The sequence below is a fragment of the Ictalurus furcatus genome, chromosome 26, assembly GCF_023375685.1.
Source record: "Ictalurus furcatus strain D&B chromosome 26, Billie_1.0, whole genome shotgun sequence".
Taxonomy (NCBI): Eukaryota; Metazoa; Chordata; class Actinopteri; order Siluriformes; family Ictaluridae; genus Ictalurus; species Ictalurus furcatus.
This window is the reverse complement of record NC_071280.1, coordinates 5,466,309-5,478,663: the sequence shown is the minus strand read 5'-3', so window position 1 is coordinate 5,478,663 and position 12,355 is coordinate 5,466,309. Positions and strand designations below refer to the sequence as shown.

At 41.3% G+C, this 12,355-nt stretch overlaps 1 protein-coding gene across 5 annotated transcripts in view; it reads left to right on the top strand.

Moving 5' to 3' along the window:
• runx1 (RUNX family transcription factor 1) overlaps window positions 1-11,185 on the top strand; it is a 40,876-nt gene extending 29,691 nt beyond the window's left edge. For 4 of the 5 annotated variants that reach the window (XM_053616251.1, XM_053616250.1, XM_053616253.1 and 1 more), the window contains 4 exons: window positions 957-1,061; window positions 3,222-3,389; window positions 8,273-8,398; window positions 9,714-11,185. In XM_053616251.1, coding sequence (XP_053472226.1) covers window positions 957-1,061; window positions 3,222-3,389; window positions 8,273-8,398; window positions 9,714-10,219 — 905 coding nt within the window. In that variant the 3' untranslated portion in view covers window positions 10,220-11,185. The remainder of the gene's footprint in view (window positions 1-956; window positions 1,062-3,221; window positions 3,390-8,272; window positions 8,399-9,713) is intronic. The other variant, XM_053616252.1, reaches the window with a different exon arrangement.
• The last annotated feature ends 1,170 nt before the right edge of the window (window positions 11,186-12,355 follow it).

Sequence of the window (12,355 nt, the reverse complement as noted above, 5' to 3'; positions counted from 1 at the left end):
TTGTGTGTAAGTGTGTGTGTGTGTGTGTGTGTGTGTGTGTGTGTTTGTGTACGTGGGTAGCCGAGGTAGTTTATCAGATTTTTGCCAACAGCTGGGAGTTCTTCCTAGGTCTACTTGTCTGAGTAATAGACAGTGCATGCATATGTCCACTTGTCTGGACATCTGTGTGAGTGTGTGTGTGTGTGTGTGTGTAGCACTGTGTCATGGGCAGCTGTGACTTTAAGCTATCATTGGTTCCTGGTCTGAAACATCCCGGGGGTCTGTCTCATCATCACAGTGATGAGTGAAAGGCCGGAGATGGACGAGGCGTTCCTCTTGTGCAAGAATTCTCTCGTTCTCTTTAACTTTTTCTTTCTGGACATGTCTCTGAGTCATAGGACAACAGGGACTCAATTAGGCAAATCAAACTGAGAGGAACCGGCAACTATTGTCTTGCTGTTATTATAACTAATAAATTGAATAACAACCTGATTTGAGTCTCATTTGCGTCTTATGTCTCATTGTTTTCATTTTAGTATCTTTGTATCTAACTAGTATCTGTGTGTGTGTGTGTGTGTGTGTGTGTGTGTAATTGTGTGGATTAGCATGAGGATGATTTGCATTTCAGTCTGTCTGTGTATGTGTTTATGAGGAGTAAATGGATGTCTGACGCTTCTCTCATTTTGTCTTCTCTCCTTATCTCACTCGTAATGTCGCGCCATGCTGTTCTCTGTATGTTTGCGGTCTGTAACATGGACAGAAGCCAGTTAACGTGCATGTACGTCTATACGTGTTTAATAGGAATGTCCAGCTGATTGAGTGTGTGACTAAGGAAAAGAGGGCAGACTGTCGTTCAGAAGCTGAAGCTGTACTGCAGACGTGTAAAATATTTTCTTGTTTATACTTTAAAGCTCCATAATTTGTGTGTGTGTGTGTGTGTGTGTGTGTGTGTGTGTGTGTGTGTCCCTCTCTCTCAGGGAAGAGTTTTACTCTCACCATCACCGTATTCACTAACCCCCCTCAAGTGGCCACCTATCAGAGAGCCATCAAGATTACAGTGGACGGACCCAGGGAACCCCGCCGTAAGTTTTAAAGTCTAATCCAGTAGTTTGACTAAAAATAAATAAATAAATAAATAAATAAATAGGCAAATATTTGAACAAGGTTATATCCTTCATCATTAATTATGTTTAGCATCACTGGGATTTAAAAAGCGTTTCTTGGCAAGAAATGAGTTAGGCATTTTTATGGGAGTGTCTGTGTGTGGTTAAGTATGTTTTATTGTGGTTGATGATTACCCACCAGCTTTTTATGCTAATGTGGTGGTTGGTGGTATGTTAATAGAAACAGGGTGCTGAGGTCTGCAGATGATTGCGGTGTACGTCTGGAAACCACTACAGCCTACTACTAGCTGAGTTTTTCCAGTAGCCGTAGAGCCGATAGGATAGAACAGAGAAGAAAAGCTTTCAAGGGATGCTGTGTCAAACATTCAGTGTTAGGTTTGAATCTGTGTTTGTGTCGGATACAAATGGTGCCAAACTTGTATCGGTTTTCTTCACATTCATTTCAACTGCTAGGTTGAAATTTGTATTTTTACCGGATGACGTGGTTCATCCACTGCCGTCTTAAGTTAAATGCAATGAAATATCAGTATTCTTGTAAGATTTTATATAAAGATCCCTGGTTGGACACATTATAAAAGTATATATGTGTGTGTGGGTGCAGTAGTGTGTGTATGTGGGTTATATGAGAGCACATCGTGCCCCCGCCGTTGTGCTCATGCAAGCCGTAGGGCTATTCCCGCTCTGTCCGTTATTCCGGCGCCTCGCCACCATATGGAGGCTTCGCCACCGCTGGCTTCTTCTTCAAAGTCCTCAAACGGCAGCTCTGGTTTCAGGAGCACTTCCTCCTCTCGTGTCGGTGTGCATGTGCCAATGAGAATACAGGCAAGTGTGTCTGACGGTTTCGCACAGCTGAGAGACTTGTCTTTTTTCGTCCCTTTATCCCCCCCCCCCCTCCTCCTTCCTTTCATCGCCTGCAATCATTAATCCCTCCTGCTTCCTGCTTGTCTATGTGTGAGGTCAGGAGCAGACATTCAGACATTCATGCTCAGTCGTGAGTGGACTATGCAGAGTATACAGCACATAAACAATGCGAAATGCTCTTCATCAGAGCTTATGCACAGGATAAAAACACACGTGCGCAAACATTAGCATGTTCAGAATATGCAAACACTTTCAGAAATACACTGGAGCTTGACACACACATACATACAGAGCACATCAGTAGTTTGAGGACACAACACTTTTAAAATAAAGTTCCTTGGACGGTTTGCAGTGATTTATCGACTAGCTTGGGAACATTTGAGGAAAGCATTTGCACGTACCGTATTTGGCAATAAATTGAAATAACAACTATGATTTCCCTTTAGCAAACGACCTCCCCTTAGCAGCTGCACACACTTTCTGAATATAAATACCGACACAGTTCCTTAATTCTTGCAGGATTCAACAGAGTTGTGTTTGAGTTTAATTAAAAACCAATCTCGTCTAACACACACGTACAAACACACTGCTTCCTGAGCAATCAAGAAACAATCCGAAGTCTAGAACCTCCAACAGCGATGGCACCAAACAGATTAAGAACGTTCACCTCTGCTAACTCTTAAATGACTATTTCTTTTTCACATCACTTTGTATTCACAAAGCTCAGGTTCAATGCATGTTAAGCATCTGAGGTATAAATAAATAAATAAATAAATAAATAAATAAATAAATAAATAAATCATCCCATTATTCGTGACTCCGTTATAAATCTCATATTCTATATACCGGTATGTTCCATATGCTCAACACTGTCTATTCTACTAAACTTCTCTTCCTGGTATTTCCATCCATTCATCCTCCCATCCTTCCCCCCTTCATCCCTCCATTTAGTCTACAGGCCCTGCCAAGTTGCTTCCTCTTCATCTAACTGAAACATTCTGTTCTGGTGCCACTACACCAGCGGGGTCCTAACAGTCAGATATACAGCAGATGATGGGGTCTGGGAGTCATTATTACCATTTGAAATGGAATCAGGAAATGAGCTGGAAAAATCAGAGGGCAGTGAAGCGCTGATCAAAATGTGGACGATTTATGTGTATTTTCAGCCACCTGTCTTTGGGATGCACACGATCGTCTTGCTCTTTCTTCCCGTATATAAGTACATCTCTCTCGGGGTGTTTTTGTGTGTGTGTTCAGGTCATAGACAAAAGCTGGAAGAAGTTGTAAAGCCAGGCGCGCTGGCCTTCTCCGAGCAGTTGAGAAGGAGCGCCATGAGGTGCAGTCCTCACCAGGCCTCTGCGCCCAATCCCCGCCCCACCCTGAACACACCTCCCTTTGGTAGCCCCACCCACAGCCAAATACCTGGTAAGTTACCTGATGATTTTAAAGAAAGTAATGAAAAAAACGGCATTGTCTAAAGATGTGCTTAGCTCGCTCATCAGATAGGATTGTACTCCCTGAGAGGGTTCTACACACACCTCTCATTTTACCCAAGACCAACTTTGGGAAGCCAGAGCGTAGTTATTTTTTTGTTGTTTTTTTCTTTTATTACTTATTTATTTTTAAGTGCATAAAGAACAAGTGAAAATATCTTCAATATAGTCCAATATTTCTACTAGTTCTTATTATAGGATCGAAATAAACCAAATGTAAGATTGTTAAACCTATTGAAATGATTAAAAGCATCTAAAAACAGGCTGAAACATTTTATCGGATTGATAATAACCTCACGATTAGAAATATGAGCCGAATCTACCCAGATTCAAGATATTTTCACTTTGCTAAAATGTCATTTCTGCAGTGAGGTCACAACCAAAGACAGTTTGCGGAACTGTTTATTTCTTATAGTTTACTGTTGAAGATGTTTGATGTTTTATTTGTTCTTACCAAGTGACATGAGGATATGTAGTGACACACCATCGAGGATACAGACATAACAAATGAAGAGAACAAGGCCACCTTTGATTGCAACTTAGATGAGCGTGCCTGAGCAGGGCACAACACACACACACACACACGCTCAGTGCCACCAGGCAAACATTCCCACTCAAACATGTATGCCTCTCCACTACCATACACACTCTAATACACATCCACCCGAGTCTTGTAAAATGAAACAGAGGCCATAAATATAATTTCCTCATTTCACTTTGAATCTTTTGGACTGGAAAGCCCCATTTTATCCTGCTGCGTGAAAAATAGTACAACCTGAGACTGTTTTCAATCACGGTTAATACACGAAAAGATTTCAAAGCAGTTGCTGAACAGATTCCAATGTGGTGAAGGCCACGTCATCATGCTCTTAGCATATGCTTAGCATTTATACATTAAATCTGAGTAATTGCTGACTGTGAAATGTGAGTAAGACTATTTTTAAAAAAAAACCCGTTTCCCAGATGAAAACAGAAGCCAATTTCTGGGAAATGTGTCTGACTATAACAGTTAGGTATTGTATTAGCATGCTAACAGTACTTCTCCTTTTTTTGTTGTTCATTGTTTTGTGTAATGCCTAATTGGGGTAGTTACGCAGGAGGGCCTCTTTGAGAGATTGATCGTTACTTTCTCTTCCTCCATGAAGGAGTGTAAATAGGAGTGAGGTGTGTGTCTGTGTGCATGAGAGAGAGAGAGAGAAAGAGAGAGAGAGACAGAGAGAGAGAGATTGCATATGTATTCTTAGAGGAAGCAGACCAGGGAAAATAGGGAAGTGAGAATCCACTGACAGGAAGCAGCTGTATGAGAAAATCAGACCTTTTATTAAAACAGGCTTGTGGGAATAATTCAACATTAAGCAATATATGCACCCTGAGAGACTTAGCAGGTAGGACGAATAGAGAAATGGTCACCAAAACAATGGAGGAATTTTGACCAAGATATATCTAGTCTAAGTATAATACAGTGCTGTCCACTGATATTGGCACCCTTGGTAAATATGAGCAAATAAGGCTGTGAAAAATTGTCTTTCTTGTTTAATCTTTTGTTAAAAAAAATTCACAACAATACTCTGCTCTCATGGATATTAAACAATTGCAAACAAAACAAAGAAATATCTTTGTTAAATATAGGTGTGCAACAGTTATTGGCACCCTTTTAGTCAATACTTTGTGCTACCTCCTTTTGCCAAGATAACAGGTCTGAGTCTTCTCCTATAATGCCTGATGAGGTTGGAGAATACATGGCAAGGGATCTGAGAGCATTCCACCATACAGAATCTCTCCAGATCATTCAGATTTCGAGGTCCACGCTGGTGGACTCTCCTCTTCAGTTCACCCCACAGACACAAACACAAACAACTTGTGGTGATGTAGGTGACTTCGGATTGTAGTTTGGAGACTTTCTGACCCCAAGCCACAACTAACTTCTGCAATTCTCCAGCTGTGATCCTTGGAGATTTATTGGCCACTCGAACCGTCCTCTTCACAGTGCGTTGAGACGATACAGACGCACGTCCAATTCCAGGTTGATTCATAACATTTCCAGTTGACTGGAACTTCTTAATTATTGCCCTGATGGTGGAAATGAGCCTTTTCAATGCTTGTGCTAGTTTCTTATAGACACTTCCCATTTTGTGAAGCTCAACAACCTTTTGCTGCACATCACAGCTATATTCCTTGGTCTTACCAATTGTTATGAATGACTAAGGGAATTTGGCCTGCGTGTTACCTCATATTTATACCCCTGTGAAACAGGAAGCCATGGTTGAACAATTTCCTGTTCCTAGTTACCAGGTTGTACTAAAATAAATGTAAAATATCAATGGGACTATACTTCAAATATATTTTTCTCATATGAATTCATAGGGGTGTCAGTAATTGTTGCAAACCTATATTTAACAAAGATATTTTCTTGGATAAATCTGTGTTGTGTTTGCAATTGCTTGAAATCCATGAGAGCAGAGTATTTTTGTAAAAAAAATTTGACAAAAGATAAAAAGGTTAAACAACAAAGACAATTTTTCACAGCCTTCTTTGCTCATATTTACCAAGGGTGCCAATATTAGTGGAGGTCACTGTATCTCCCTATTATTATTATTATTATTAGTGTTATTATTATAGAGAAAGAGAGAGATTAAATGAGAACTGCAGACCGAACATGCGCCCTATAGTACATGATGAATTCAAGTCAAGAAGGGTGGGACAGTTGAGCTTGGGTGAGCATGACGAAAGGAATGAATGGCAAAGAGAGTGATAGAGCGAGCGCAGAGTAATGCAGAAGGTTGAGAGATGGACGGATCCACTGCTGGTGGAAGCGCAGAGCCCTGAAACAGTGTGTTTCCTTCTGCGTGCTGTTCTCTCCTCTCTGATCCTGCCGCCAGAAATAGCAGTGGAAGCACCGCCAGCGGAAACTGTTATTAAGTCATTCAAGAGCTCTCTCTCTCTCTCTCTCTCTCTCTCTCTCTCTCTCTCTCTCTCTCTCGCTCTGTTTTCTCCCTCCTCTCTTTCTCTTTCACACACTGTCCTCTCTTTTCTTTTTCTCTCTGCGTTTTTTCACAATATAGTAAATCAGTAGCAGCTGGAACCACAGGCAGTGTGTGTGTGTGTGTGTGTGTGTGTGTGTGTGTGTGTGTGTGTTTTAGTGAATTAGAGTGCATTAGAGTGTTTAGGGGATCAGTGTTTTGGAGCTTTTGTGTTGTATTCATGTTTGTCAAAAAAAAAAATTTGGAGAAGTGTGTGTGTGTGTGTGTGGTTGTGTGTGTGTGTGTGTGTGTGTGTGTAGTGCAGTTGTTAGTGCTTTGCCAGGAAGTGACATAGCAACGGTGAAATGTAATGAGTGTTTTTCACTGCGTGAGTGGAATTTTAGGAAGTGCAGACTGAGACTGTCAAAGAGCAATAAAATATTCTGATGTGTTGAAACGAATAAATAGTGAAAGGTGTGTATGATCACTAAGAAGAAGAGAAAACAAACTCTGCATCACTTTATGAATTAAACGAACTAGTTTATTCTTCACGCACCTATAACTTACAAACCCATTTCCCATCTCCATGGTTTAAAACATCGACATGCTGGAATACATGGAATACTCAATAAACCCAAACTTGCCCGGTTCTAGTGCACAAAATGCCCCCCCCCCCCCCCAGATGTGTGTGCGTGTGTGTGTGTGTGTGTGTGTGTGTGTGTGTGTGTGTGTGTTACACTTCTGTCTGTGCCTAGTCTTGGAGTAAGTGTATGGGCACTGAATGGTTCAGTCCTCATTCTGCTCCCTCCACATTTCGCATCCACATGTGCATGTATGTGGGAGTCCAGTAAAACACGAATGAGCTTTGCCTGCACCGGATGCACAAAGACGCCTCAAGCCACCCACCCAGCCATGTGTGACTCCTGGCCCATAGCAGAAGCACTAGGCCTGGGGAGGTGGAGGAAGGAGAGAGGGGGGCTTCTGGAAGAGGCCGTAGGGATTCGAGGGGGGAGACTTGGCATTGCGCCGCAGTCTGGCTCCACTTGAAACAGCCTGAAACGCTCGCTTTGGCCGCTGTGCGTAATTTGCTTCCTCTCTGATGGCTCGCCTTCCTCTTCTGTCTGGAAGTCTGCAGGCTATCGGCGAGCATTTATTGGATCGTAGGGAGTGAGAGAGAGACAGAGAGACAGAGAGAGAGAGAGAGAGAGAGAGAGAGCAGGATATAGAGAAAGGAAAAGTGAGAGAACGTCTCTGTCTTTTTCTATCCTTTAGTGTCTTGTTTGTTGTGCAGTGGCGCATTAGCCCTGATAATATTGTGGGATGAAGGGAAATCCAGGTCAGAGTTAGCAGGCTGTATCACAGGTTCGAACAATTATTTATTTCCCAAAACGTTGTGTTTCCTGGTAATGACACGATAGCATGTAATGATATTATGCTTGTTTCCAGGTGTACATAACAGCGCTCACAAATCCACTCCTAATGCAATATTCCAGCCCTGTAAACTGGTTATAGTTGTTAAGATTCAGACTTCAGTGTTTAATAGAGGCTCTGTGGATGTTTTAATGCTATCCTGTTATTTGGCATCTGCGTATTAAAGCCAGCAAATTTAGTCAAAGGAATAATATGAATAAAACATGTTACATGTGTAGTTGAAATCATCTTTTTTCACATCTCAGTGTAATTTCTTTACGAGTTTATGAGAATGATCATTTTTGGTTAAAAAAAAATTATGAAGGTTAAGAACAAGAGCTTGTGTTCATATCTTCTTTTTTTTTCTTTTTAAACTCATTCAAAGATGTAATAATAATAATAATAATAATAATAATAATAATAATAATATTTTGTTTTTTTTCAGACTCCAGGCAAATGCAGACGTCTCCGTCCTGGTCTTATGAACAATCCTACCCTTACCTGGGTGCTATTTCTGCACCCGCTATTCACCCTACGACACCCATCTCTCCGAGCCGCAATCCAATACACTGTAAGATCTCAAACGCATTAGCGTCTTACATCTGATCACGCATCATCTGCGCATCATTGATAGAGAACTGAGAAGGTCATGCTAGCGCGACGGACCTTTTTTTTAATCGCACTTGTGTACGGTCAACTTTGGTTGATCTGTATCGATTTCTGCATATAAATATAATGAGGGAAAAATAAGGGGAAAAAGCTTGACTTGCAGTTCAATAAAATCAGTATCAATATCATGAAAAGCCCGTAGGCTATAGTAAGCAGGGTAGTTTAGCTCATAATAATAAAAATAGCAAATAACATTGATACGTACATCTGTGCATTATAGAAATATAAATAATCTCATCACTATTAAATATGGATTTGTTTATTTGTTCAGGACGGAAACATGGCTCATCTATAGTCATAAAAGCTCTATAGTTTGAATGAAATCTGACTTCAGTTAGGTCTGACATATTCAAGTTCTAAAACGAATATAAACCCGAGTATAAATAAAATATAAATAAAGTTTGCATAACTATCTGCAGGTGACACTGGAAAACGGTTCAGTTTTCTAAACAGCTTTATTAAAAACACACTTCCATAACAGCGTTTATTTGCAGTAACCTCAAACCAAAGAGACTCTAGATCAGTTTCTAAGTTTGCTCTCGTTTCCACTGGCTTTTTCTGAATTCTTTATCCTTAATGACTCACTATCAAACACCTATATTAGAGAGATGCGAGGGTAAATTGAAGTGGACCGCAGGTTTATGCCACGTAAATAAGCAATTAGCTGACAGACGCTTTTTTCCATGCGGCTGAAGCCGATTCGTCATTTGTGCTTCAATCACTTCTCATTCTGACGTCGCATATTTCACAAATCGGACGCAGATTTGTCTGTACATCATTCTCTGTGCACAAATCTTCATTCATTTCGAAGCAACTTTTATGATTAAGGGCCGTTGTCTTTTTTTTTATTATACAGTCATCAGATATCATGTATAAAGATATGAAACAAGAAAATTCTGATGACCCGGACTACGTTTCCCAAAAGCATAGCAGCACAAAGCTCATTGTTAAATGGTAACGTGAGCATCACATTGGACACAATCTCTCTCTGCCATTTAAGATGCTCTTGTATCGATGTAAATGTATAATATGCACACAGTTATCTGATATAGTTAGCTGATATAATGTTTGGCTGATGGTTTTGTTTTTTTTTAAAGTCCACATGTAGTATAGCTTTCATTAGCTGGAAGGTTTGGATACATACAGTACCATGTCTTTGTGGATACATTTCTGTACAATGTTGTAAGTACTTTAACCCAAAACTTTTCGTCCTGCAGGTTCAGACCTGTTCAGTGACCCGCGTGTCGGTCTGGAGCGCCCCTTCTCTTCCATCCCCTCGCTACCAGACAACCGCTTCACCGACCCTCGGGTTCCCTACCCCACTGCAGCCTTCACCTACACCCCAACCCCTGTCACCAACGCTATAGGTATCGGCATGTCAGCCATGACTGCGCCTGCTGGCCGCTACCACACTTACTTACCACCTCCCTACCCTGCTGGCTCCTCCCAGGGCCAGAGTGGACACTTCCAGGCCAGCTCTTCTCCCTATCACCTCTATTACAGCAGCGCTACCGGCTCGTACCAGTTCTCCATGATGTCAGGAGGAAGTGGGGGTGACCGCACGCCCCCCAGGATCCTGCCGCCCTGCACCAGCGCCTCGACGGGCTCGGCCCTCCTCCACCCCTCACTACCAAATCAGAATGACATTGTTGTTGAGGCAGAGGAAAGCCACAGCAGCTCTCCGACCAGCATGTCTGCTGAGGCAGTGTGGAGGCCATACTGAGCACCAGCTTTACTGAATAGTGGACTGACACGTTGACCAATATGAAGTGTAGAGCTGATGCATGGACTCGATTTTCCACAGCAGGAGACTCAGTTTTGTTTTTCTTAAGATAATTATGGAAAATTTGTTGTTGTTATTATTATTATTATTATTATTATTATTACACCAGTTCCTTCTATTTCTAAAGAAATACCCTGCCATGGCACTGTCATAAAACTTGAATCTGAAGAATTATATCATCATACTTTCAAAATATTAGCCAGAAAATGTATATCTGCCAAAACAACGGCTTGTATGCTGGGAACTATTCATTTACGGCAACGAATTATGATTTTCACCCACAGCCGCCTGTTCCTTTACAATCACTCGATGAGGTTTCGTCTGAGCTCCAGCATACGCGCAGTTCTGAGATTTCTAACTGTAACCTGTAGATTGCTGCGTGTCCCGTGACTCACCGTGCTAAGGTTAGCATTGTGCTACCAGCACCAAGATTGGACGATTTCCATTTAAGAGTTAAACCAGACATGGAGGTCTGTTGCACATGCAATCCCAGGTTTATGAGGCTTTACCTCATCCGTCACTGCCTTTTAAGGTTGTCCTTTTACAGTGCAAACCCATACGTATTTCAGATATCCGCTTGAGTTTGGCCGTAACCCACAGATCACCCACTTTTATGTAAATAGACTGTAAACTACTTGTTGATATCACTGGTTGATTGACGTTGACAGTGACGGTGTCTTGACATCCACACTTGAGAAAACTAGAAATGATACATAGCCTATATGTTTTTGTTTTTTTTTAGTACTGCTTTATTTTGTGAATGTAAACCTTGTGAAGAAGCTGATTGTTTGTAGACAATGTCGTGTGGCGTCCTTCTTTCTCTTCACTGTTCAGCGGTCAGGGCCGTGAGAAATCAACGGGAAAGGGGCTAGACTCTGTCTGTCAGTGTCATCTTGCTCTGATAGGACAAGAATGGCCAGGCTCCTAAAATGGTGCCAGCTTCTAATACCCCCCTCTGCCAGCCCCTGCTTCCATGTGCTATTCCTGACCCAAGAAGAATTTATACAGACAAGCAGACTAGCCCTGACCTGCCTGTGCTATTCAACACTATCTTACAGACAAATACGCACTCTCTTTATATGTTCTCCTTACTCACTCGTCTCAGTAGTTCTCTTCTTTTTTTGACTCCTCCCTTTCTTTCTTTCTCTCTCACTCTCTCTCTCCCCAATTTAATGTCTGTGTCTCCCTTCTTTGCTTTTCACCATCTCATTTAGCTTACTTCACTCATCTTCTGCGATACCTGTATTTCTTGCTTTCTAGCTCCTCTACACACACACACACACACTCACACGGAGGAGAGAGAAGAGGACATGGGGTTATATAAATGCAGACTAGCCCAACAGTCAGTGCAAAGAGACTACAGAGCATTAGCTATAATCCAGCTGCAGGATTCAGGCCAAGGTCCATGAAATATATTTTTAAAAATTATATAAAAAGCAGAGGGTGTCAGAGCAGCATGACACCACCAGCCACACACACACACACACACACACACACACATCAATGTTTATATTTATATGTAGAAATTAGTCTGTGTGTGTGTGTGTGTGTGTGTGTGTGCATTACTTTAGGATCACATTCCCCACAAACGATAGGAAAGCACAATCCCACCGTTTTGCTATTACCGCAAAGCAAAGTGTTTTTTTTTTGTTTTTTTTTTTTAAACTAAAAGAGACTTTCAGATTTTCAAAATATTTTCAGTTACTGGGGTTACAGTTCGACTTAGCAACATTTACACACATGGAAAATCTGTGTAGAGACAGTTACCCAAGTGTGTGTGCTTGTGTGAGTGAGAGAGAAATAGAGAGAAAGACAAAAAAAAAATAAAAAGAGTCAAGGATACATTAACCACAGCCTCATTTGTAACGGCAGCTATTTATAGAAATTAGAATACTGTTTAAAATAAAACTCTGTTCTCAGTCATCAGACCTCACAGCTCTAAAATCATGCTCAAGATAAAAGTGGCACTATGAAACAATAGTTAGCAACCAAAGTAAAAATAAATAGGACGGCATACGTCATTTATGAGCTATAGTTATGTCAGTGCTGTTGAATCGACCAAGTGGTTGAAAAAGG